This window comes from Nilaparvata lugens, chromosome 1, assembly GCF_014356525.2.
Source record: "Nilaparvata lugens isolate BPH chromosome 1, ASM1435652v1, whole genome shotgun sequence".
NCBI lineage: Eukaryota > Metazoa > Arthropoda > Insecta > Hemiptera > Delphacidae > Nilaparvata > Nilaparvata lugens.
In genome coordinates this window covers 46,706,807-46,733,947 of record NC_052504.1, presented here as the reverse complement: position 1 = coordinate 46,733,947, position 27,141 = coordinate 46,706,807, and the positions used below count along the sequence as shown (strand labels likewise).

General features: G+C 35.7%; 1 protein-coding gene across 4 annotated transcripts in view; it reads right to left on the bottom strand.

Annotated features, from left to right (window-relative positions):
- Positions 1–2,680: 2,680 nt before the first annotated feature.
- The window catches only part of LOC111052005 (protein lin-54 homolog), a 36,373-nt gene continuing 11,912 nt past the window's right edge, over positions 2,681–27,141 (bottom strand). The window contains exons 3-12 of one of the 4 annotated variants that reach the window (XM_022338604.2): positions 25,249–25,728; positions 20,528–20,761; positions 18,015–18,176; positions 16,740–16,862; positions 15,929–16,108; positions 10,513–10,659; positions 9,152–9,363; positions 5,972–6,212; positions 4,954–5,141; positions 2,681–4,823 (exon numbers count right to left, since the gene is read on the bottom strand). In XM_022338604.2, coding sequence (XP_022194296.2) covers positions 4,637–4,823; positions 4,954–5,141; positions 5,972–6,212; positions 9,152–9,363; positions 10,513–10,659; positions 15,929–16,108; positions 16,740–16,862; positions 18,015–18,176; positions 20,528–20,761; positions 25,249–25,728 — 2,154 coding nt within the window. In that variant the 3' untranslated portion in view covers positions 2,681–4,636. Of the gene's footprint in view, positions 4,824–4,953; positions 5,142–5,971; positions 6,213–9,151; positions 9,364–10,512; positions 10,660–12,755; positions 12,936–13,566; positions 13,690–14,841; positions 15,004–15,928; positions 16,109–16,739; positions 16,863–18,014; positions 18,177–20,527; positions 20,762–25,248; positions 25,729–27,141 lie in introns of all 4 variants that reach the window. The other 3 variants (XM_039435285.1, XM_039435268.1, XM_039435279.1) reach the window with 3 other exon arrangements.

Below are 27,141 nucleotides of genomic sequence, written 5' to 3'. Positions count from 1 at the left end.
GATGCTACCCATAAATCCTGGTTCACGTATCACCATCTCCTGAATCCATTCACAAAATTGCAATAACCTTCAATCTGGTTTGTCGTCATTTAGCTGTTGCACCAGCCTTGGAATGTTAACACAATACTTGCCTCTCTTCAGAATGCGTAGCATGCTGCTAGCACTTACATCACTTTCACGTGCCCCTTGCCTTGAAGATTTGTTAGGAGACCGTTCAATCAGTTCCAAGACTGCCGTTGATGACTCATCACTTGTAGCTTTTCGAGGCCGACCTGAATGACCTTTATGCACATCATACACTGTTCCATGAACTTCGAATTTGTCTCGTATGCATGTAATTGTTAATCTTGTAGGTGGTTCTGTATCATACTCCCTTGTCCACTGTCTTTGAACTTCATTTACATTCTCAAACTTCCAGTACCACTTAATAACCTGCTTATGTTCTTCAAAACTCAAACGTACGTCCGCCATGTTGATATTGCAAATTCCAACTAACATAGAGGGACGATTATGCTGCCACCTGGCGAAGAAATATAACATTAGCCTTGTAGAGCAGTAAAACTACGATTGTTTAAAGTGTGTATACATTTTTTTGAAGCACTCGGTATAGGTCTAGTTGGGTATAATATTAGTCAAGGATAAGGCCCTCCACAAAGTAGACCCACGCTAATCCACGAAAAGCAGATGAAAAAGTGAGATGTTTTGTAAACCAGTGCTAGGCTTCTCTAGACATCTGTGTAATACATGCAATGAATAATCCACTTGTCAGCTGATTGATTATGAATAATTCTATAGCAATGGTTTACAAAACATCCCACGGCATGGGTTGCTTTCCATGGATTAACGTGGGCTTAATTCTACACCGTGGTCACAGAATACATAAATACAGAGTGTTCTGTAAAAAAGGTGCCCATAAGTCAGGGCCTGATTCCTCACATCAAAAGAAGAAAAAAGTTCTAATTAACATAGGTCCGAAAATGCTTAGTTACTAAGTTATACAGAGTGGAAGATTTCAGTTCCCCTGTCAAAACCCAAGCCCTACTGGTATTTGTTGGCTGTTAAGATGTACAATTTAGCGTACTTTGTGTAAAATGAGCTGAAAAATTGGATAAAACCGTTTCCAGACCTGTAGCTACAGTCATTTTTAAGATATATGACGAAATATGCAAAACTTGGTTCCGAAAAACAAGTTTCTTCAAGGTTTGAAGCAGATTTACTATGTTAAATGTACAATAAACACAAAATATTTTTCTATAGAAATTGTAGAAAATTCAATTTCGAAGAGAAAGATGTAGAATAAATCTATAATAGACAAACGCAACCTTGTTTTGATGAGAGGAATCACGCCCTGACGTATGGGAACCTTTTTTCAGAACACTCTGTATATTCTGTGCCGTGTTAGTGTAGCTTGAAAGATGCTTAATTATCAAACTGTCAATTTCATAGATTAACATTGGAAGACTCATTCAAGCTACTATAAAGCAGTGTAAAATAAGGGATTCTTCATGTCGCGCAATTACACCATATACCAAACCCACAAAAAGTTATTGGTTGATTTTTAAATTATTGTAGACTAGACCTATCTATAAATGTATTCAACTGATAATTTTGATCTGAACATGATTATTTTTGTAAGATAGGTTTGAAAGGACCATTCAAATATTTAATGGACCTAGAATCAGCAATTCCAGTAACTACTGGGAGTAATAGGCTACTGGAAGGTTGGTTTTGGAAAAATCATTCAACTTTCCAGTGTAAACCCACTAGCCTACACATTTTATTCAATTATATTTAAAACTCGTCTATTATTATTCTAGTTCCTTTCAAATACGTTACAAATTCAAACCTATCCTGAAAACAAAACTTTTCCAGTATGACCCCAGTATTTATTCTAATTAAGGTGAAATGAGAAAGATGTTGTGATAATTTATTTGAGCCAAACTATAGTTTTAATGCATACCTAAGGCACCATAATCAGCTTCAATGATGATCCCTCATCAATAATTTCCTAGTATTGACACACTGATTGATTGAAGTCAAATAATTATAGAAAATTATTAATAATCTCCAATTATTTGTTTGTTCATAGGGTGGGCCACGTTGAGGTCTCTCACAAAACACTTCCTCTCATAGGTGCCAAATTCAGATAAATTGCATTTTGCCAGAGGTGTGTGACCATACAGCTGCACTAGCCCCTTACATTGATATGATTATACACAAAGATGCTCATTAAAAGTCTATTTTGTTTGTTGTAATGGTAATGTGTGTTTGTGCAGCGCGCGGCGCCGTGCGACGCAGATATGATATCAGTATCAGAGTTGATTTAATTTTCCAATGAAATCCCTTTCATTTCACCTTAATTTATGCAGAGATTCCACATCTCTGCTTAGAGTGTAAATTTTATTCTAATCAGTCAATAGTCAGAATCGATTTCAAATCTGTAAATTTAATCTACTTGCATGGTTGTAATTTCAAAGCCCTGCTAACCCCGACGAGTGTATTTGGTGCTATTGGGTGAGTATTGAGTAGACTAATAACCTTACTGACTACTCATTTTGAGAATACCTTCTGAAAATGTTGTATACCATAACAAAAGCATCTACATTTAAATTATTCAGAAAGTTGAATATGACTCAAAGTTATTGATTCAGAGACGATAGAATGGATTATTAAAACTCAATTGCAAAGTGACCTTACATTTATTCATATGTATTACATACATTCTCATAAATTAATATAGATTTCGCTAGTCAAGTGTAATATCAAGCACATACATATACGAAGAAAATTCTTGTGTAAATAATGACATTGTATCACTAGAACAGTTAGATTCAAAACTACAAAACACAGATGCTAATATCAATCAACCCAATACAGTAATCCATTCAGGATTTTCAACGTTATCACCCACACTTTGGAGATTAAAATAACACAGATTATAAAATATTTTAAAGATACTTTATACATAATATACTATGTATTAGTTCACAGTTGAAATTATATTGAGAAGCTTTTGCTTTGTTCCTGTTAAATTTTCATAAAATTACATTGGGTTGGCAACAGAAGCCAAGATTATAGTAGACTTCTATCTCAAAAAGAAATATAAATTTTTCAGACATGTTAATGCACAAAACTGGTTATTTGGAGAGTATTAGATTTAAAAACTTGGAATGATTTGAAAAACTGTCTGAATTTAGCAAAGATCAATAATGGCACAGACTATTGCAGCACATACGAAATACATAATGTGGAAAATTTGAAAAACACTTCAATCTTTTATACAATAACCAAATAAAGCTTTTAAATTATTTCGATATGCAGAAACAAATAAATTTATTGTCAAAGACAATCAAATCATAAACATAAATATATTAATTTACAAACTTCAGGCAAGAAATACACTCTATCAAGATTGGTTCGCCCGGCAAAATAGTGTGTGGTAAGCGATCATAGCAAAAGTATTGAAAAAAAATTATGCTAGAAGAAAATGATACTTGTGTGATGCAAAACATTAGTAAAACATCAGTTTACTTTCAGTAAAACATGCACTCAATTGTAAAAAGACAGTATACTATCCTAAAGTGGTTTTGGCCGTAAATAATAATTAATATCATTGATGTTTGGCAACCCCTCAAGATTCACGATTACGTAGATTAGACATTTCAGTATAATACAATATAATTCATTGCCAATTTCCAAATACGAAAATATTCAAGTCACAAAATAAATTACTAAACACTAGTTGGTAATCTGTACAACTGACCATACCAACAAGTAGTGACGATTTCACAGCAACTATACAGCTCAGTGATACAACTAAAATAAAAACTTACAAATCTGGCAATATATATTATATAAATATATATACTCTAAATATAATTCATTTGTAATTGTTGTTAAGCTGTGAACTTTTCACATTTGTTAAAATGTTTCAACACTGGACAATTATCTATTCTACAATTCAATAGAAACGTCTTAGTAATAATTAATCTTTTTACAATATAAATAATCTTATATACAAAAACATTGTTGTTAAATTACACATCCCTTGTATAAATACACAAACTTTTTTTATTAATTGAAAATAATGCAACTTTTTTTACAAGCACCTATCACAGTGCTTGTCACTAGAGTTGAGTTTCAGTTCTTATTAATTGATTGATCTCTAAGGCTAGCCATTCACGTTACGGTTCACGAAAGAGGATTAACTGTACAGGTATTCCTCTACAATATGCATGTAGTGGCAAGAGCTCACACATGCTACCGTGAACTGGTTGATTGAGGGTTTGTTGGAGTTCGGTAAAAAAATTAAGAGTCATTAATAACTACATAGTTCTTATCAGCTATAGGCCTACTAAAAGACGATAACGTCAATCGGAATATTCTAAACTACTTATTTGGATTTGTGTATGCTCTAAGCTACTCAAAAAGTTTCAATTGTCCGTTTAGCACTAGGCCTGCACAGTCAAACGGGAAGTGGCTGTTCTGGATTCACTACTCAAGTAAACTAATTGTTTGGTGAACCTTCAAGTAAATGGCTTGCCTAACAAGTAACTCTACTTATGATTACTGATACGGTATTAGCAGGAGAGCTTTGTACTTTTAAAAGGCCATAGGACATTCATTTTGATGGATGTTATGTTGTCGACTGTCCTTGGTTTTGCGAAAGGTTGGCACAGTTGATGATTTCAATGAGACACCTACCAAACTCCTCGAGAATAAGGCGTTCCCCTTCCTCCGTAGGGATTGGATCTCGAGATGAGGTAAGTAAGCATTGGCAAGTTGCTTCTATCACCTCTTGAGTTAGCATAGTGAACGGTTTCCTGAAACCAGACGAAAAAATATGTTTAATTACTCGATCTATAATATTCAGATATTCAATAGTTAAATTCAAATCGAAGCCTATAAACAAGAAGACTTGTGATTGATACAGTATTTGGCAATCATCCTTACCTTGCTCCTTGGTTTTGTTCTGGTTTCGAAGCTAATCCTTGTATTTCAGCTGACAATTTATTCTTAACTAGAGATTGCTGGAAATTCCGTTCATCAGTCGCCAGAGCAGTCAAGTCACGTACATTTTTTGCATCTTCAACATTTTGACAACCAACACATTTACAGTTGTTCGAGCATGAGATTTTCGCCTGTAAAAGATAAAGATACTTATCACTTCAACACAACCAATCTCATTTAACACTTGTTATCAAATAAGACCGTTGAATTTTTTGTATGTTTTATTGAATAACGTCTATATTCATTGTAATTAAATAATTTAAACAATTACAAATGTTCAAGTTTAGTAGGCTCTTTACAAGCGAACAGACATTTTTGTCTATGCCATTACGCCAATTTGGCACCAAGAATTCAATTATTGTAATTTATTTTCAACTTTTTCTAGCATTAATCTTATCTGTGTCAAGTGCATATTGGGGAAAAATGTTTTGTAAATCTTTTCATTTCTATAGATGACAATACAAATCTATTTTATTTTGAAATCATTGAGAACTCTTAAGGTTTGATTGAAAATTTCGTAGTCATAGAAATGTTTTTGGAAGCACTCCCAAATGTTATTTTGAGAAATTTGAGAAGGGAGAGCATACAAAACAGACAGAAGATAGCGCTTCAACAAGATCTTACGATTTTAAATCAAGCATTACAATAAATTATTCCAATATGAGTGAAAATCTATCAAGTGATGAAATTTCTGTAAGATTTAAATTTAAAATCTAGTGCTCAAACAGAACGCACTTGTCTAACTATCAAACCAAATCAAAATCAAAATTGTCATAAAAATATTTTCATCAAAAATATATTTTTTATTTTTATAATTTCAATTATGATTACTGAACAACAACACTTATAATTAATATTCTCAGTGAGTTGTACATCACATTCCATAATAGCTATTAAAATAATCAACTGAAAGTATAACTATATTATCAATAAATGTGAATATTATGTAAACTAAAAATACCTCGTAACATTCACAATAATTTTTGAGACAGCCAGATCTTTTGCAGTTGCATCCTTTGTTATGTCTTCTCTCTCCATCGCCAACGTAGCTTTTTCCGATTTTCGGTCGAAAGGCATTCGGGTTCCTTTCGAGACAAGATTTGATTGCTCTTTGTCTGTCCTCCTCGTGTTCAAGATTGTTGAAACAACAGTTGCAGTTGCACTGATGACAAAATTCACCGTTTGCAAAACAGTCGCAGTACCTGCACACACCCATTAAAACATATATATAATAATTTACAACAAAGTTCAAACGTAATGAGAAGAGAATGTTATAATCACATATATACAGAGTGTTTCCGAACTCTCCACCTATATTCTAGGGCATTGTTCTTGGGTAAGAAACATGTCTAAATGTAATTTTCAAACTGTCCAAAAGGCCTTGGTTAATCACATAGTCGCCATTTTTTTCACTTACAATAATTTTTTCCAAGTAATAAGTAATCATACGCAAGTGAAACTTGGATAATTAGACAGAAAATATTATGAGAATTTTCCAAATTCATAAAACAAAATTGTAAACGTAAAAATGGCGGCTTTGTGAGTAAGCAAGGACTTTCGGAAAGTTTGAATATTATATTTAGATATATTTCTTACCCAGGAACAATGTTCTAGAATATTGGTAGGGAGTTCGGAAACACTCGATATAAAACTGAATTACGTTATAAAATATCCACTATTGATCCATGCATTCTGATAGAGTTTATGGGAAGGATATTCTGAGTATCCTTTCCCAAGAATGGACAGGATTCTATTTAAACCTTCGCATATTTTACAGTAAACTGAAATCGTATTTTTTCATGACATAAATATGTGAATCAATAATTATTCACATTATATTTTGCAAATTAATTTAAATCTTTGCTGTATTATAAGTTATATAAATATAAATATATATATATATATATAATATATATATATATATATATATATATATATATATATATATTGTAATCTGCATGAATAAAGCACCCAAACAATTTTTTATTTGGAAATCAAAATTAAAAGGCAGCACAGTATTTTTATGATATTATGTTATACAATTAATATTAAATATGACGTTTAATTTTAAGTATGAGATTTATTTTCATATGGATAGTTTTTAATACCCTTGATAGTTTTTTTTATTGAAATAGCATCTAGCATCTTTCTTTTGTTTCATATAGACATGCATAGTTTTGGTTAATTATACCATTCTCAGGTTTCATAAGAAATAAAAATATATATGTTTTAATACAATTTTATGGTATTTTCGAGAGTATAATAGTAGTTCCGATCAACATTTACAATGAATATATTCAAATTGCGCATCTGAAAGAATATAAAGAAAAAGAATCATTTTGTTGATACAATTATCATTTCTAGATTGAAAAGGTAACATTTTTCATCTAAGAGTAGCAGAGCCATGAAAATAAAATTGTTGCACTACTGACCAGGTTAGTATTCATAAATACGATATAGTAAAAATTAAATTAACATATCCTTTATTAGGGGGAGTTACAGATCCCCTCTACCACTCAACCGCAATGATAATATTATACTTATCAATAAATAACATTTATAATATTATAATAGACAATTATAACCATGACATTTTGATGGCGTATTCTAAATTAAAAACTAAGAAAACACAACCCTACATTAGACCAGACCGATATTGAATTCTTTTTTTCAGTATATTTAAAAATATAAGAATAGTTCTTGCAATATATTTTATAGATTCAATTGTAATTTTAATAGATTAGGGAATACTTGACATTAGAACAGACCGATATTGTATTCATTTTTAATTATGTAAAATTTTCAGACAATGAAGCCTGCAAATGTAATCAAACAGACTATTGTGAGTTTTATCTACAGATTTTCACCGAATTCTGTGAGAAATATAAATTACCTTCAACAGGACCAATTCGATTGCATTATTCATACACAGGGTTTAGAGGATGAAGAGGAAAACGAGATGGAAAGCATCAACTGGAAAAACATTATTGAAACAGACAGAGCAGAATTTATCAATCGTTTACACATTATTTTCTAAACGCCACCAAAATTCTTACAACAGATTAAGCCTAATAATAACACACTATTTTTAATAAAATATACTTACGTAGATCTAATCAGGCATGGAGATGTCATGTGCAATAGTGTCCAAGTTGTAATATTAAAATAGTGTTTGCTCTATTTCTTATATCTATCCTTATATCCGTTGAAAAAAGACTAAGTGAGGAGGTGAAGAATGAGAGGAATCGGACTGAGAAGTTCATTTGTGTTAGAGTTGTACTTATGCGGGCTAACTAATAGAATTGAACTGGCCAAACAGAAAAAAGAAAATAATTGGATATTGATGAGCTTTAGTCTATCACAGAAGAATTTTTCAATCGTGAATAAGCATAACCGTGATATCACACCAAGCCGGACACGAACGGACTAAATTGGAGAAGGTTATTTTATTATTATGCGTATGGCATAACTTTGCAATGAGGAATCAAAATCAATAGTAAAAAAATATATAAATAAAAAAACATTTTATAAGGCATGGTTATAAATCCATAGGCTATATGAATGCAAATTGGAGTAGGTGAAAAAATGTAATACCTGACGCGTCCGAACTTGTTATATTTGCACAGTACATTTATTTCTAGTACATTTTTGTCCAATTGTGTCTTGCCCTGTCATACCCGGTCTGATGTGATATTACCCTGAGGGCCCAAACACACAAAGCGTTTTATCAGACGAACCAGCACGAACCAGGGAAGAAAGCTCTCCGATTGGCTGATTGGGTTGGCGTATCGAGAATCAGCCAAACAGAGAGCGTCCAGTCCTGTCGTGACGACTCGTTTGACTAAACGCCTCGAGTATTTTTAGTCATTAAGGACCGGTAATGAACGATCGAAATAAACAAAGTGATACTTAAGTCCTTAATTTTCATCATTTCGAGGTTCTTAAAATTATATTCGAAAGTATCTGAAACACGAATCTACCCGCTCTTGTTTATTTTTTCTGCCGAACTTTCTGTCGAGTGAGCACTCCTATCAGAACCAATAGTATTCTTTTTCTGCCCTACTGGAACTAAACATAATCTTACTGAAGCACCCCTCTATTAATGCATATAACTAAACTAGACCTGGCAAAGTTTACTTACAATTTGAGACACTGAGACTTGGTACAGTTGCAAGGCTTGCGCGGTCGAATGCCGTTCGGCTCCAATAATACTGGCTGAGAGGGTCGCTTGTGGCCGGGGAAGATGAGGGGCTCGGCGGGGGGGACCGGCTTGTCCGCCTTCGACGTTGTGGCCGCCTGAGCGGCGACCGGCGACTTCGGCCGCGCTATCGTAGCCGCTGCCACTACAGGAGTCTGCAACACAAGTTAATAGTATCTGTATCATCAAATACAAACACAATAATGTTGTTCTTCCACCATAAACGGCTGATCTGAGCATGGACGCTGATCTAAGAATGCAAGTGATTCCTAACATTTGAAATTAACTAAAAGATAATCTAAAGTTAGAATTGTTCATGGGATTACATTCTACAGCCGACTGAAATTGCAAAATAAAATATAAATCTTAGTACCCTTTCAAATTATTTTATAACAACATGTTTCGGACATTAATGCCATTTTCAGGTGATTTGAAATAAATACTGCTGGGAGATTTTCAAATCACTTGAAAATGGCATTAATGTCCGAAACATGTTGTGATAAAATAATTTAAAGAGTACTAAGATTTATATTTTATTTATATTGAAAGTAGCCCTGAAGAAAAAAGACTGTATGGACTAAGATGTAGTGTAGTACTTACATGTGAGGGAAATTATTGAAACTTTGAGACCAACAGAGACCGAGTGGCTCCCAGTACTCAGAAATATTATGCGATTAGATCTTTGCAAACTTGATAAAAGTAAATGGACAATACGTACTAAAGGATATGGTAGCATTCATATCTTTTTAAGATAAACTAGCCGTCAGGCTCGCTTCGCTCGCCATATCCGTCTAGCAAGGGGGCTCCGCCCCCTGGACCCCCGACTGGATCGTTCAAGAATGAGATCAGCAGGCTCGCTTCGCTCGCCTGCATTTTTCATTTGAGCATTTTTATCATATGTTAGGACAATAATAGTAATATAATATTCCCAGGATTGAAGTAGCAGTGCCCAATCAATTTTTCCGCGATAAATGCATTTAAATCTTCAACTTGGTGCCAACCTAACAAAGTCAACTCAACTTAATGCCAACCTGACAAAATTATTAATTTAGTTGCCAGTTAACAAATATTTCGAAGAGGTACTCTATCTAGATTATAGTTCTATAGTAACATATGATATGGAAATTTCAATTATAATTTTGGTCCGGTAATTTTTTAGTTATGCGAGTGAGTGAGTGAGTGAGTGCCATTTCGCTTTTATATATATAGATAAAACAGAAATAGGTATACCAATAAAATATCTTGTTATTTGGTCACTTACAGTGACCATTGTCTATTGAGAATAATTGTATTGTATGCCTTACTTGTTGTTGTAAGAACTGCGGCACAACCACTATGTTATTGAGTGAGTTTGCCTGCACTACTGCGGCTGAGGCTGAAGCTGAAGCATTTGCCTCCTGTTTGAGCTGAGTCATCCCAGTTGGAGCAGGTATCAACACCCTTTGAGTATTCTGTAAAATAAAACATTAACTTATTTTGGCATGTGGACAGCATTTCCTATCTTCAATATGTGAAATGAATAATGCAAAGGAATGCTTCTAAAGAGCATTACCGCTTAAAATAGCATTTTATCATGAATAAAAATTATTGGAAAGTTATATTTTTTAATTTACAAATATGAGGAGCATTCAGTAAGTGACGAGAAAAATTACTACTCGTCAAAAAACCGGCTTAAGAAGGGGTGAGAGTTGGCTTTGGTGAGGAGGAAATCACACGGCTCTTGGGGATTTCTATAAAAATGTTCTATCTGCTTAAATAAAACTGATATAAAAAAATTGTTACAGTTATATTGAACACACGAACAAAACATAGATGTATATCAGACATTAAAATATTCAAAGTGATAGTTTACTTCTAGATTCATGAAATGAAATTTCAGTTTCCCATAAGAGTCAGAACCAAATTAACTCATTTTATTTAATAAACTGTAAGTTTCTGGTTTAAACGATCTCCTTCAAACAAAAAGGGAATTAGAGATCAATTATTTGACAATCTAATGTGTGAGAGAAAGAATTTGTATCTCAATTGGAAAAAATAATAAAAAGAAGTATTAAAAATATTAATAAAAAAATGAACATACTTTCTTTCTATCGATGTTTGCTAGAAGTTGACCACTTGTGCGAGTGATTTATAGTCGGATACAGGTATATTGAGTGCACTTCCTAAATATATAGCCTAACCAGCCCATGAATAGCGGGATGCCACAGCTAGAAAGACAACGGAAGAGAAGACATTCTCCCACTATTATTAATCTATTATTAGTAGCATTCATCTACGAGAAAAGGGTCAAAAGTTGTGCTTTGCCAATATTGCCAGAAAAGTGAAGATGATTCTACAAAATTGGTCTCCATAGTCTTTTTCTTATGAGTGCGGTATTACTTTCTCTCGTTTGCTAAGTTATTTACATTTCAACTCCCAAGTTTTGTGTAGTCAAGTGAGAGGATTGCCTAAAATGGGGAGACCTAGAAAGTATCCTACTGTTCCCACAAAAAAGAAAAATCATTAGTATGGTTCATGAATCAAAGGTTGTGGGATTTCGAGACTTAATGAAACCTATTTTTGTGTTGGAAATTTTCCAATCTTATAAAGATTATTCACGTGATTTTGATCAAAATAAAAAATAATTATTCTATATTCAACTGTTTCCTGGATATAAGGAGATTGCATTTTACAGCATACAATTCTCGCCGCTGCATAGCACGTGTCACCTATTAGTAATAAATAAAGCTATCAAGTAGCCCTGTAGGAATAAAAGAAAAACGAGTCTTATAATATGTAGGATCATTTTTATAGTTATTTTCTTGATCGATTTACGAACAATTACAATTACAGACCAATCACGGTAACTATATATTTTTTCAAAATCCAACTGAATTAGCAATAGATTTTTAGCACTATTCAGCTTTTCTTCAAACCACTAACCAATAACTTTTTCAAACAAAACTTGCAATAACTATTTTCTTTTTCATTAGTAAGTTGTTTCGAAGCCTGGTCATGAGGAAGGGCATTGCGGCATTGTTGTGATTCTTGTTGAAAGCAGCCCTTAAGGCTCACAATATCAACACAATTTAGAAAAGTCCACAATTCATTTTTCAGATCCAAGATTGGACTATTCACCGAAATTAGGAAGAAGAGAAATTCTGTACCTCGTCTGTTTGTTGGTTCCTATATAATTATACACTTTCCATGTCCGGACTAGAATCAAATTGACTTTTTCCAATATTTAGCAGCGAATATAGCCTAGTCATTATCTAAAAATATGCCTCTTTTTGGCATGAATTATTGATATTTTCACAGATCAACAGGTGATCAGGGATCTGTGATTCCTATTGTATTGTTCACATGAATAAATAGCTCTCAAATTGAATTATGTATACATCTTCATGGCATTGAGTACTTAAGCAATTAAAAACATGAGGCTGGAATACAAAAGCGTATTCTACAATATTGCTTGTATTATGATTATAGTATTTTATACAAAAATGAAATGAAAAATGAAAAAGATATCTAAGAGGAAAGATATTGGCATGAGACGATGATAGTTTACCATTTTAAATGTAGAGTGTTGTCCAATGAGAGCAACAGGAATAGGCTTGGTAACTGAGGAGACTGTTTGACTCTTGGCAGGGGCCGTGACCACACTGGGCGCGGTCACTGAGGCCACTGACACGCTCACTGCTGCCGCCGCTGGCGAACTACTGCTGTTCACCAATCTCACGTACTGCAACTGCCAATCAAACAAATAATCATGTACTTACTCACATTCATTCTTGAATTACATTCGGCGGCCCCCTAAGTGACCGAGACATGAGTTCTTATTGCGCTCTCCTCATTGCACTAGACAAGCCACCAGATTCACTCGGGTTGCCAGCCTGGCCAGCACTGGCGACCGAGAATCATTGCAGGTTCAAAATTGCACGAATCTTCATATTCAGACACCATTAGTGCCTGTAATTTCTTTTTTAGGTTATGATTATTCTACTGTATTAGTATATTGCAGGGCGAAGCCTCATATAAATTATAATAAAGGAAAGTACTGTCTTATACACGTACGGTATAGGAAATTAATGAATGACGTATCATCACGTCTGGAATTCTGGACTGATCAACTTAAAATTTTGCATATAGATTCTTAATTTACCGAGGATAGTTAAAATGGCCTATTTCCTATTCTTCAAGATTCCATTATGTCAAGTTTTCAATTAGATCCTTGCGGAGCACCGGTTAACTGCTAGACTTCTATAAATATTCAGTTTGATTTTTTGGACATCCTGTAGTTTATTCATATTTTATCCGGGTTTGGATGTAAAACTTGAGCAAACTGAAACCATTGAATACTTTTTAAATTAATTGTTTACCGTTTTTCCAGGAATTTGCAGCTGATGAATGTTGCTACCAGAGAGACTCTGAGGAGCCGGTATCCTTATGACTTGGCCCTGAGCATTGGTACTCACTATTGTTCCTGTCTTCACAGTTCCTCCCTGTAAACAATCATCAACAACAATTTCATTATCTTCGAAATATAAACATTATTTTTTGCGAATTATTATATTCATGTAATATTTCAAGTTGCTGCTTAAATAGTTTTGCTACGTAGCCTACTTTAATTAATACTTACACATTACATTTCATTCAGATTATTTCTCGTCAAATTTGATTGGAAATGGTTTCTCAGAGGCATTAAGTCATCAGTGTCATCAGATGACACGCAAAAATATCATCATAGAAACATTTTATTGACGAATTAGAGCCAATATAAAAACAACTTACATTGAACCTTGGATAACATAAAACGTCGGAAAGTGATTAAAAATAGTTTCTCAGAAACATAAAATCATCAGTGTCATCAGATGACACGCAAAGATATCATCATAGAAACATTTAGTTATTAGCTTTGGGGTTTCTATGAAAATTAATTTATAAAAATTACAAACAAAAATGGCGGTGGAGCATGGGTTCTTAGTTCACAAAACATGAATGAATTGAGAATCTTAGAAAGGAAAATTCTGGGAATACATGGTCCAATATATGAAGAAGGAGAATGGAGAATAAGGAACAATGCAGAAGTCAATACCATCTTGCAAGGGAAAGATATAGTAAGGTATATAAAGTCTAGAATTAGATGGCTGGGCCATGTACAACGAATGGACCAAAACAGAACACAGAAACAGATGCTTGTTGGACGAATGGAAGGAGCCAAGAGAAGAGGTCGCCCCAAAACCCGCTGGCTTCAAGATGTGGACAAAGATCTGGCGTGCTTGGGAGTGAGAAACTGGAGGAGGCGAGCAGGTGATAGATGATTGGAGGCGAATTGTTGAGGAGGCCAAGGTCCACGTAGGGCTGTAGCATTTCGTACGTAAGTGAGTACAAACAAAAATAGAAGGAACATAAAATTGCCATCAAGTACCATTAAGTATTTGATATAAAAATTTAAATCTCTAGTTAATATGCAAATTACCCTAATCAAATACTACAAAATTAAATATCGTTAAATGCCGGTCGTGACGCTTAAAGCCTATTGTCCGATTGTAGCCTATGATCAAAAATCAAAGAGGAATATAAGTTGGTAATTGTCATTCCAAATTTAAACAGTGATTTGCAAATTAGTGTATGTGTGCATTCTACTCTCTAACCTGGCGAATGAGAATCTTGTGCGAGGTGTTGGTGGGTGGGGTGAGCAGAGCTTGTATCTGGCTGGTGCCGGTGTTGGAGCCAGGCGCAGGCGCAGGGCCTGGTAGTATCCTGGTCGGCTGCTTCATAACAGTCACTGTGTTCTTTGGAGATACAACCAACTTCTAAAAAATAATTATTCTATATTCAACTGTTTCCTGGATATAAGGAGATTGCATTTTACAGCATACAATTCTCGCCGCTGCATAGCACGTGTCACCTATTAGTAATAAATAAAGCTATCAAGTAGCCCTGTAGGAATAAAAGAAAAACGAGTCTTATAATATGTAGGATCATTTTTATAGTTATTTTCTTGATCGATTTACGAACAATTACAATTACAGACCAATCACGGTAACTATATATTTTTTCAAAATCCAACTGAATTAGCAATAGATTTTTAGCACTATTCAGCTTTTCTTCAAACCACTAACCAATAACTTTTTCAAACAAAACTTGCAATAACTATTTTCTTTTTCATTAGTAAGTTGTTTCGAAGCCTGGTCATGAGGAAGGGCATTGCGGCATTGTTGTGATTCTTGTTGAAAGCAGCCTTAAGGCTCACAATATCAACACAATTTAGAAAAGTCCACAATTCATTTTTCAGATCCAAGATTGGACTATTCACCGAAATTAGGAAGAAGAGAAATTCTGTACCTCGTCTGTTTGTTGGTTCCTATATAATTATACACTTTCCATGTCCGGACTAGAATCAAATTGACTTTTTCCAATATTTAGCAGCGAATATAGCCTAGTCATTATCTAAAAATATGCCTCTTTTTGGCATGAATTATTGATATTTTCACAGATCAACAGGTGATCAGGGATCTGTGATTCCTATTGTATTGTTCACATGAATAAATAGCTCTCAAATTGAATTATGTATACATCTTCATGGCATTGAGTACTTAAGCAATTAAAAACATGAGGCTGGAATACAAAAGCGTATTCTACAATATTGCTTGTATTATGATTATAGTATTTTATACAAAATGAAATGAAAAATATATCTAAGAGGAAAGATATTGGCATGAGACGATGATAGTTTACCATTTTAAATGTAGAGTGTTGTCCAATGAGAGCAACAGGAATAGGCTTGGTAACTGAGGAGACTGTTTGACTCTTGGCAGGGGCCGTGACCACACTGGGCGCGGTCACTGAGGCCACTGACACGCTCACTGCTGCCGCCGCTGGCGAACTACTGCTGTTCACCAATCTCACGTACTGCAACTGCCAATCAAACAAATAATCATGTACTTACTCACATTCATTCTTGAATTACATTCGGCGGCCCCCTAAGTGACCGAGACATGAGTTATTATTGCGCTCTCCTCATTGCACTAGACAAGCCACCAGATTCACTCGGGTTGCCAGCCTGGCCAGCACTGGCGGCCGAGAATCATTGCAGGTTCAAAATTGCACGAATCTTCATATTCAGACACCATTAGTGCCTGTAATTTCTTTTTTAGGTTATGATTATTCTACTGTATTAGTATATTGCAGGGCGAAGCCTCATATAAATTATAATAAAGGAAAGTACTGTCTTATACACGTACGGTATAGGCAATTAATGAATGACGTATCATCACGTCTGGAATTCTGGACTGATCAACTTAAAATTTTGCATATAGATTCTTAATTTACCGAGGATAGTTAAAATGGCCTATTTCCTATTCTTCAAGATTCCATTATGTCAAGTTTTCAATTAGATCCTTGCGGAGCACCGGTTAACTGCTAGACTTCTATAAATATTCAGTTTGATTTTTTGGACATCCTGTAGTTTATTCATATTTTATCCGGGTTTGGATGTAAAACTTGAGCAAACTGACACCATTGAATACTTTTTAAATTAATTGTTTACCGTTTTTCCAGGAATTTGCAGCTGATGAATGTTGCTACCAGAGAGACTCTGAGGAGCCGGTATCCTTATGACTTGGCCCTGAGCATTGGTACTCACTATTGTTCCTGTCTTCACAGTTCCTCCCTGTAAACAATCATCAACAACAATTTCATTATCTTCGAAATATAAACATTATTTTTTGCGAATTATTATATTCATGTAATATTTCAAGTTGCTGCTTAAATAGTTTTGCTACGTAGCCTACTTTAATTAATACTTACACATTACATTTCATTCAGATTATTTCTTGTCAAATTTGATTGGAAATGGTTTCTCAGAGGCATTAAGTCATCAGTGTCATCAGATGACACGCAAAAATATCATCATAGAAACATTTTATTGACGAATTAGAGCCAATATAAAAACATCTTACATTGAACCTTGGATAACATAAAACGTCGGAAAGTGATTAAAAATAGTTTCTCAGAAACATAAAATCATCAGTGTCATCAGATGACACGCAAAGATATCATCATAGAAACATTTAGTTATTAGCTTTGGGGTTTCTATGAAAATTAATTTATAAAAATTACAAACAAAAATGGCGGTGGAGCATGGGTTCTTAGTTCACAAAACATGAATGAATTGAGAATCTTAGAAAGGAAAATTCTGGGAATACATGGTCCAATATATGAAGAAGGAGAATGGAGAATAAGGAACAATGCAGAAGTCAATACCATCTTGCAAGGGAAAGATATAGTAAGGTATATAAAGTCTAGAATTAGATGGCTGGGCCATGTACAACGAATGGACCAAAACAGAACACAGAAACAGATGCTTGTTGGACGAATGGAAGGAGCCAAGAGAAGAGGTCGCCCCAAAACCCGCTGGCTTCAAGATGTGGACAAAGATCTGGCGTGCTTGGGAGTGAGAAACTGGAGGAGGCGAGCAGGTGATAGATGATTGGAGGCGAATTGTTGAGGAGGCCAAGGTCCACGTAGGGCTGTAGCATTTCGTACGTAAGTGAGTACAAACAAAAATAGAAGGAACATAAAATTGCCATCAAGTACCATTAAGTATTTGATATAAAAATTTAAATCTCTAGTTAATATGCAAATTACCCTAATCAAATACTACAAAATTAAATATCGTTAAATGCCGGTCGTGACGCTTAAAGCCTATTGTCCGATTGTAGCCTATGATCAAAAATCAAAGAGGAATATAAGTTGGTAATTGTCATTTCAAATTTAAACAGTGATTTGCAAATTAGTGTATGTGTGCATTCTACTCTCTAACCTGGCGAATGAGAATCTTGTGCGAGGTGTTGGTGGGTGGGGTGAGCAGAGCTTGTATCTGGCTGGTGCCGGTGTTGGAGCCAGGCGCAGGCGCAGGGCCTGGTAGTATCCTGGTCGGCTGCTTCATAACAGTCACTGTGTTCTTTGGAGATACCACCAACTTCTGAAACAGTTGATTGACATCAATACAACAAATTATACAACTTTACAGTCTTGGTAGTTTAAAATAATATAATTGAAACTTTTTCTTTTGTTAAAAATTGTTTGGTTTTTTATAAATTAATTAGTAAATCGTTTACGTAACGAATTCAATATTCTTCTATGATAAACAACTGTAAAAAAACTGTAATGGTATAATGTATATAGTTTTGGAAAAATAGATTTTATTCTCAATCCCCTTTTAATGGTTGTAGAATCGATAAATATCAACCATTATAATATGGGTCTCCTCCTTAGTAGTCTACCTTTTTGCGACAATGTACACAGTACTTTGATACTTTTTCAAAAGGTTTTAAATCGATCAAATTGAACTACTTATTACTATTTCCTTAGATCATTATTTAAAGTGCTTCAACTTGAAAAAATATTAACTTGAATGATCAAGTAAAAATAATAAATTATAAATAATAAAAAATAATAAATAAATAATTATAAATAATAATAAATAATTATGTACTAAATTGTGCAATGCAGGAGTGAGGGGTGTGTGCAACGCCTGGTTCAAAAGTTTTCTGGGGAATAGAACTCAACAAGTTAAAATTGGCAAAGCCCTTAGTGAGAAAATGTCTATTACTTGCGGTGTACCTCAGGGATCAGGACTTTCTGCTGAGTTATTTCTTTTTTATATTAATGACTTGTGCAACAGTGACCTCCATGGAGCCATAACTGCATTTGCCGATGATACCGCGCTGAGCTACTGTGCTGATAGAAAAGACCAATTAGTTCAAATGCTCACGGATGATCTACAATCTTTAAGCTCATGGTTTCAATTAAATTCCTTAGAGCGAAATACAGAAAATCCAATATAATAGTTTATGAGGTGCGATCTAATGTTAAAGACGCTGCTAGACCTAATTTGTGTATTCCATTGCATACTGCTTCTTGCAAATATCCCTACATAAATTGTAAATTCAATTCCATAACTGAAGTAAAACAAACCAAATACCTTGGAATAATTATGGACTCAAGCCTCACTTGGTGTCAGCATATTAATACATTGAAAAATCACCTCAATTCCATATGTAGGAAGTTATATCACATCCGCTATCTCTTTCCTGAATATATTTTGCGCTCTCTATATTACTCGCTGATAGAAAGCAGATTACAATATGGAATCGCAGTATGCAATTGCAGGTGCATACTATTCCACTATCAAACCACTTATTGTAGGACATAAATATGTCATGAGGACCTTAGCTAAGAAGCACCGTATGACAAGTTCAAATCCCTTATTCAAAGAATGGGGTTTTCTCCCATTAAGATATTTATATTTCTATAAAGTGTTGATGATCTTTTTCATTAGAAGTGGTAAACTTAATCCAGCTAGTAGCACTTATAGCTTGAGATCGACAGGGAACTGGATTCCACCCAGACCCTATAAAGAAATCTATCGAAGACACTACCTATACATCTCACCAAGAGTGTATAACATGTTACCCTTAGAATTGAAACAGCTGAATAATATGGTAAGCTTCAAGGTTAAATTAAAAGTCTGGTTATTAGAAACGAATGATGTTGAAGTCTTCTTCAACAAATTAACTTGAATCTTGATAGAAATAAATTTGTTTAAAAAAAATTCTTAGACTCCGAAATCTACTGTTGATTCCAATAGTGTATAATTTAAGTAAAGGACTGATTCTGAATAATATTGACAACAAAAAATTAGTAAGTTGTAGCCCAACCAAGCACAGTTACCACAAAATAACAAATTAAATCAAACATTTAATATTTTAATGTAAATAATACATAAGTTTACCTCAGTTTATTATTATCTTTTTGTTCATATACAAATTATAAGTGTGTTTCTGGTTTATTTTTTTATGCTGGGACTCCCATATAGGCCTTTGCCTCGGGAGTACCTAATTATTTCCTTTCTGATGTTTGTGTGTGTAGAAGTGATATTTTGTTTTTTCTTTTTCACGACATTAACTATGTACAGACTTTTGTATCACTTAACTATTCAGACAGTGTAATTAATATCATTTTATATAATTTTATGTAATTTTGTTTTTTGTTCTTATGTACACATCTTAATAGGAATAAAAATTATTATTATTATCTAATTTTGCAACATCAACAAATTTTACATATTCTCAACTAACTCAACTTTCGAAGGTTGATTGTCGCTCAGAAAAATCATGATTGATCTATCATTATATTTGTCTACCTTTATTATGTCTATCAGCTTTGTGTTATTCCATGACAATAAATCAAATTTTATTTTAACGTGATAATAATTATAGAACAAATTACTGTTCATGCATGTAGTGAGACAATAACTGGAAAACTACACACCTTGGTTCCAGAAGCTGAATTTGGTAGAATGTGTGGTAACTTTCCGGAAAAGAATCCCAGCTGACGTGCTTGTGCCACAGTAATCGACTTGGTTGGACTGGAAATAATCTTCTTGTTGCCAGCATTGATGAGTCGGATGGTCTGCGGCGTCCCGCCAGACTCTGTCGAGCCAACTTGAATCAGCCCACTCCCACTTTGTGAATTGCTCAACACTACTTTCGAAAGTATCATTTGCTGCAACAAATGAGGTTAATGAAAATAGTTGAGAGATTATTGAAATTCAACGAGTATTGAAAAATACGCTGACTACTAAATTAGAATTATTAAAACTCATTAAATCATAAGAAATTAGATTTCGAAAATCATAACTCGAAATCCGAAGCGAGTTAGTAGTTTTGAATACAGTATAAAGTTTTCAATTTACTGCGAACTTTAGGAGAATAGGAGGATTAAAAGCTTGAAATAATAATTTTCCAGTCAATTTAATAAAACATTTACAGAACTATTTCTCCTCTGACAAGAAAACGAATTCAAGTAATTATGAATAATTATCGTAATAAAGTTAATACTGTATTTTCAGGAAGTTACGATTAATTGAAAACAATCATCTTCGTCTGAGAAGCCACTTCAGATGGCTTTCCCAGTTGATGGTAATTTCAGCAATGCTATAACTACACATTTCTTCAGAACAGAAATGTTTGTTTGAATTCTGAAAATTGCTCAAAATACAGCAACAGTGCCAGAAAGACTGATGGATTCAAGTCTACAAATACTTTTCTGTAATATACAGTGTGAGTAATAAAGTTTATCAAGTTGAAGCAATTGATCAATTTGATGAATATGATATTTTATGCTTCTCTGAGCACTGGCTGAGGGGGTGTGATTTGCAGCATATTAAAATAAAAGGCCTTGAACTGATGTCTGATTTCTCACGTAGAGTGCTTCACAATGGTGGAGTAGCAATTTTTGCTGCTAAGAGTGTAAAAGCATGCTCAGTGGATTTAGATCGCTTCTGCTTGGAGGGTAAGCATGAATTTGCATGCATAGCATTACTGAATGATAAATTGTGTATTGTGGTAGTATATCGGCCACCATCTGGAAATATTGACAGCTTTTCTAATGTATTGGAGTCTTTGATTGAGCATCTTGAACATCGTTTTCCTGGCTTTGACATTGTGATGGGAGGTGATTTTAACATCAATGTGCTTGTTGAGGACAAAAAACAACTGATTTTAAAAACTTGTTGAGATCAAGGAACTTATACTTGACAATACATCAGCCTACTAGGCTGGCTGCTTGCCTAGATAATGTTGCCACTAACCTGAAAGTGGATGTGAATATTTGGTGTGAGGTTATGCACTATGCTCTTGGTGATCATGATGCGATAAGGTGTAGGGTGGTACCCTCCTCAACTTCTCATCTCCGACCAGGAGACAACCTGCCACTTCAACCAATGGTGACTAAAATTATCTCTAGGAGTTCTTTTGAGCGGTTCTGCTGTTTGATTGGTCATGTGGATTGGTTTCTACTGCTTCAGCACTCTCTGGATGCTCAGCCCACATTTACAGCATTCTTCAATCGGCTGTTGGGTGAGTTCAACTCAGCCTTCCCACTCAGAGTGCTGAAGCAAGCTGGGAGAGGACGAACATCTCCTTGGATAAGCCAAGATCTTATTAATCTGAGAGACTTGGTCCTGATGGCCTATGAAAGGTTTCGACAGGAGGGCTCAGGTGAATCGAAGTCTATGTATCAAAGACTGAAGGTCAGATACCATCGTGAAACCAGGCAGGCTAGGCTCTCCTACAATGCAGACATTATCAATGGGGCCTCAAATAAGTGTCTGGCAGCCTGGAATGTGATCCGAAGGGAGACAAAAGCATCTGCCCCAGCAAGTGTCCCACTGTCTTCGGAGGAGCTGAACGACCACTGGATTGACTCTATCCAGCACATCAGGGAGAGGATTGCTGCTTCTCCAGAGGCATCAGCATCACCAACACAACTGCTGAGAGAATCCAAGCAACCACCAGTGGCTACCCTGACTTGGCGCAGTGCCACACCAGAGGACATCTTGAGGATCACATCCAGTATGAAGAGCTCTACTAGTAAAGACTTTTATTATATGTCTAGTAGGTTTATAAAAAGTATTATTAAGCTGATTGTCGTTCCCCTGACATACTGTATAAACCTATGTTTAGCTCAGTCTGTTTTTCCTAGCCAGCTTAAATTGGCAAAAACGATTCCAGTTTTTAAAAAAGGTGATAGATGTGACCCCAACAATTACAGGCCAATATCTATATTACCTATACTCTCAAAGATATTCGAGATGGTAATAGCAGAGCAGCTATATGAATTTTGTGAGGTTAATGGCTTATTTGCAGGTACGCAGTTTGGATTCAGAGCGGGGAGGTCCACTGTTGAGGCTGTGGGATATTAAATCTTAAAAGTAATTGAGAGTTTGGAGGGGGGAGGTCTTGCTGGGTTGACTCTCTGTGATCTCAGCAAGGCTTTTGATACCCTAGACCATTGTTGAGGTCCACTGTTGAGGCTGTGGGATATTTAATCTTAGAAGTAATTGAGAGTTTGGAGGGGGGAGGTCTTGCTGGTTGACTCTCTGTGATCTCAGCAAGGCTTTTGATACCCTAGACCATTGTTGAGGTCCACTGTTGAGGCTGTGGGATATTTAATCTTAAAAGTAATTGAGAGTTTGGAGGGGGGAGGTCTTGCTGGGTTGACTCTCTGTGATCTCAGCAAGGCTTTTGATACCCTAGACCATTGTTGAGGTCCACTGTTGAGGCTGTGGGATATTTAATCTTAGAAGTAATTGAGAGTTTGGAGGGGGGAGGTCTTGCTGGGTTGACTCTCTGTGATCTCAGCAAGGCTTTTGATACCCTAGACCATTGTTGAGGTCCAATGTTGAGGCTGTGGGATATTTAATCTTAAAAGTAATTGAGAGTTTGGAGGGGGGAGGTCTTGCTGGGTTGACTCTCTGTGATCTCAGCAAGGCTTTTGATACCCTAGACCATGACATCTTAATGTCTAAGCTCTCTGCCTATGGCATAGTTGGCAGTCCTCTGGTGCTTCTCCGCTCCTACCTGGAGGGTCGTCAGCAGGCTGTGTCTGCAAATGGTATAAGGTCGCGGGTGAGATTGGTGACCTGTGGGGTGCCCCAGGGCTCTGTGCTGGGGCCCTTATTGTTCCTGATCATGATAAACGATGTCGCTCTCTCCAGAAACAGGACAGTGGTATGCTATGCTGATGATACCTCATTATTGGACATCAATGGGGACTTGGCTGACCTGCATGAACTGATGCAGGCTTCAGAGGGGACCGTGGCCGACTGGTTCCGAGCAAATAGATTTTTGCTTAACAGCGAGAAGACTCAGTCCATTGTGTTCAGCCTCAAGAATGGTGATCAGTACAACTTCCCCTCGGTGAAGCTCTTGGGCTTTACAATGGATCGTAAGCTTGCTTGGGGAGATCACATTCAGGGTGTCTGTTGCAGGCTCAATAGAGTGCTGTTCCTGCTGAGGAGTCTGAGAGGTTGCATCCCGGGGGCCCATCATCAAATGTGCTACTTTGCCTTCTTCCATAGCGTGATGGCTTATGGTATTACACTGTGGGGTGGTGCCGCCGAGGTAAAAAGGATATTGCTGGTGCAGAAGAAAGCTATACAAATTTTATGTGGGGCTGATTATCTGGCGAATTGCAAGCCACTGTTTGTAAGGGAGCACATTATGACATTTTCAGGTCTGCCATTGCAGCTTTTCGGGGACTTGTTGCCTTGCCTACCAGAGGTGACTTTCATCGGCATGACACCAGGAACAGGCACAGGCTGAACCTCCCTTACTGTAGATTGGGGAGGACTCAAAACAGCTTGGCCTACCAGCCGGTGAGGATCCTCAACAAGCTGCCCATTTCCGCCAGAGGTTTGCCTGAGGTGGTCTTGAAGAGGAGATTGAGGACGTTCCTGCATGAAAATCCCTTTTACTCCTTAAGGGAATTTTTTGAATGTGACACGGCAATACTGTAAGTAGCTACTTCTTGTAATAGCGCATTAGCCTGCTGCTTGGTTGTATTTTTCTGTGTTTCTTTTTACTTTCTGTAACATTTTGACTGTCCATCTAAGGACTTGTTTTTATTATTATCTTGACGTGTTCCCTTATGGACATGCCCTGGTGGCATGTCTGTGCTATGAACAAAAACCATTATTATTATTATTATTAGTGGGTTTAAATATATGCAATGTATTTCTAGATATGGAGGTGATCATGAATAAACATTTACATGGGAGAATACAGCCACAAAAAAGCTCAAAGTTTGAGCGAAGTATTTTGTAGCTATGTGCATAATCTCTGACAGAAACTTTACACAGGAGAAATTCAGAAAAAATCGTGGTTCAAATTCATCAAGTTGAATTTCGTAGCGTACCTGTACAAAAGGTATATTACACAGAAAGGAACTTATGAATGTTGCAACTTGAGATTGATTGCATAGATTCAAGTTAGTTATCTGGTAGTTCAAGCAATAGTTATAAACTAGGTACGGTATCTGAATTGTAAAAGATTTGAAAACATTCCGAAAATTGGATTCCACTAGGCCTACATACTGATCAAATCTTGGCCTACTTAGTATCGTGTTCATTAAGGAGTATAATTGATTTCGTCTTGTGCAGCCGAGCAATGATGATTTCAGCCCTAAATCAATATGATCAGCATGCTTACTTTGTTTGGTCCGGAGCCGCTATTGACAGTGATGGTTTTGTTGTCTAGTGAGTTGATGGGACGAATCTGGCGCAGTCCGGTGATGGCCACCGATTTGGACGACGGCCCCGAGTAGGATTTCAACCGAATGTTGCCACCTGACACCAGAGGACTTCCTGTCAGAACGGGCACAGACGATAACGTAGCTCCACTCGAAGCAGCTACTACCGTCAGTTTCTGAGGAATCTCCTCCTCTTCCTCTTCTTCCTCCACTTCCTCTTCCTCTTCCTGCACCTCCTCTTCGTCCTCTTCCGATTTATGGCCTCCTAATTCAGCCTCCTCTTCCGCCATGCGCATCGGTTCGTCGGCAATGGAAAAGTTGTCATCAGGCATCGATGTGAGAACTTCCTCGGTTAGAACATCCCCTGGCAGAGCCTCTTCGGTTAGGTTATCTTCTGCGAGAACTGATTCATGATCCTGTAATCCTGAGGATTCTTCATCCTATAAAACACACCAACCATTATTCACAATACAAGTTCAATAAATACATAAATGTGATAAACATAAAATGCGAATAGTCAAACAACAACATTATATCAATAGAAAACAATTGATATCAATAGATATGAACTAGATGAAAATGTAATAGTTCACTACATTGAAAAATCCACAAGAATATAGTAGCCTATTATAAAAATAAAAAAGGACACTTTAAAATGGCTTGAAAGCTGAAACTAGTAGTGTTTATATAAAAAAGTTTCAAACCGTGTACTATTTAATTACTAGCTGGCCCGGCGAACTTCGTAACGCCAAATAGTTAATTTTGTTAGTTACATTTTGTGAATCAGTAGAAAGAAAATAGAAAACAGATCTACCGACGGCTGTAGGATGACGCAATGATTATAACAGCTGATTTTTATTTCTGTGTGTGGCCAGCTCACAAATCTTCTCCCATAAGGATTACAAGTAAACTTTGAAGGACCGTAGGAAAGAGTCCTGAAGTCGGATCATAAATTTTATAGGCCATAAAACGGGTCCTGAACATAACGAACACAACTAAAAAATCATCAAATTTGGTGCACACATAAAGAAGTTATCGATGTCAAAATTTGAGGCTCGATTTTTATTTATATCGATTTATTAAAAAATTAAACAATTCGAGTAGCCCTATTAGAATACTTTATCATAATATATTATTACTACCCTTCTAGCCAGCTGGACCCCCAGCTGAATGGTACAAAAAAAATCAGCATTTCATTTGACCTTTCTTTCTTTCGTCAAAAAAGACTTCCAGACACGATTCAATCACCAGTTCTATTTCAATTATGAAATGAAGGGTTGAAAAATTGTCCATTTTAATAAAAAATAATGAATATTCAGTTATTTCTTAATATGCAGTAAAACCGCCCATCTTGAGCGTATCTTTGGCGTAATTCTGAAGTCCTCTCAAGGCAACATTTCTGGACCCTTGCTGAACTTCTGTACCAAATCTGAACATGACCTGTCAATAAGTTCCTGAGAAGGCGTAGAAAACACAGCAAAATGCTCAAAAGCTGCGGAACTTGGGCGTTATTCCAAGACCCTCCCAATGATTTCGAACCGCCTTGACGAGCTGAGAAGAATGAGCTGTAGTACGAGAAGATCATATCATTGTGTCGAAAGTTATTAGTGTTTGAAGTTTTGATCCTTGAGGTGTCCTTATACGTGCCTCTCCACTAGGAAATACTAAAATTAAGTGAATCTAACGGTTGACTCTGATAAAACATAACCGTCGTAGCCGTTATATATCAGCCGAAATATGGATTTTATGTTTAGGAAGGACCTGAAAAGTTATTATAATGAAAAATTGGTATTTTGGCTGTAGGACATGATTTTCTATTTTTGGGTGTATCCGCTCCACTATACTAAATTTGA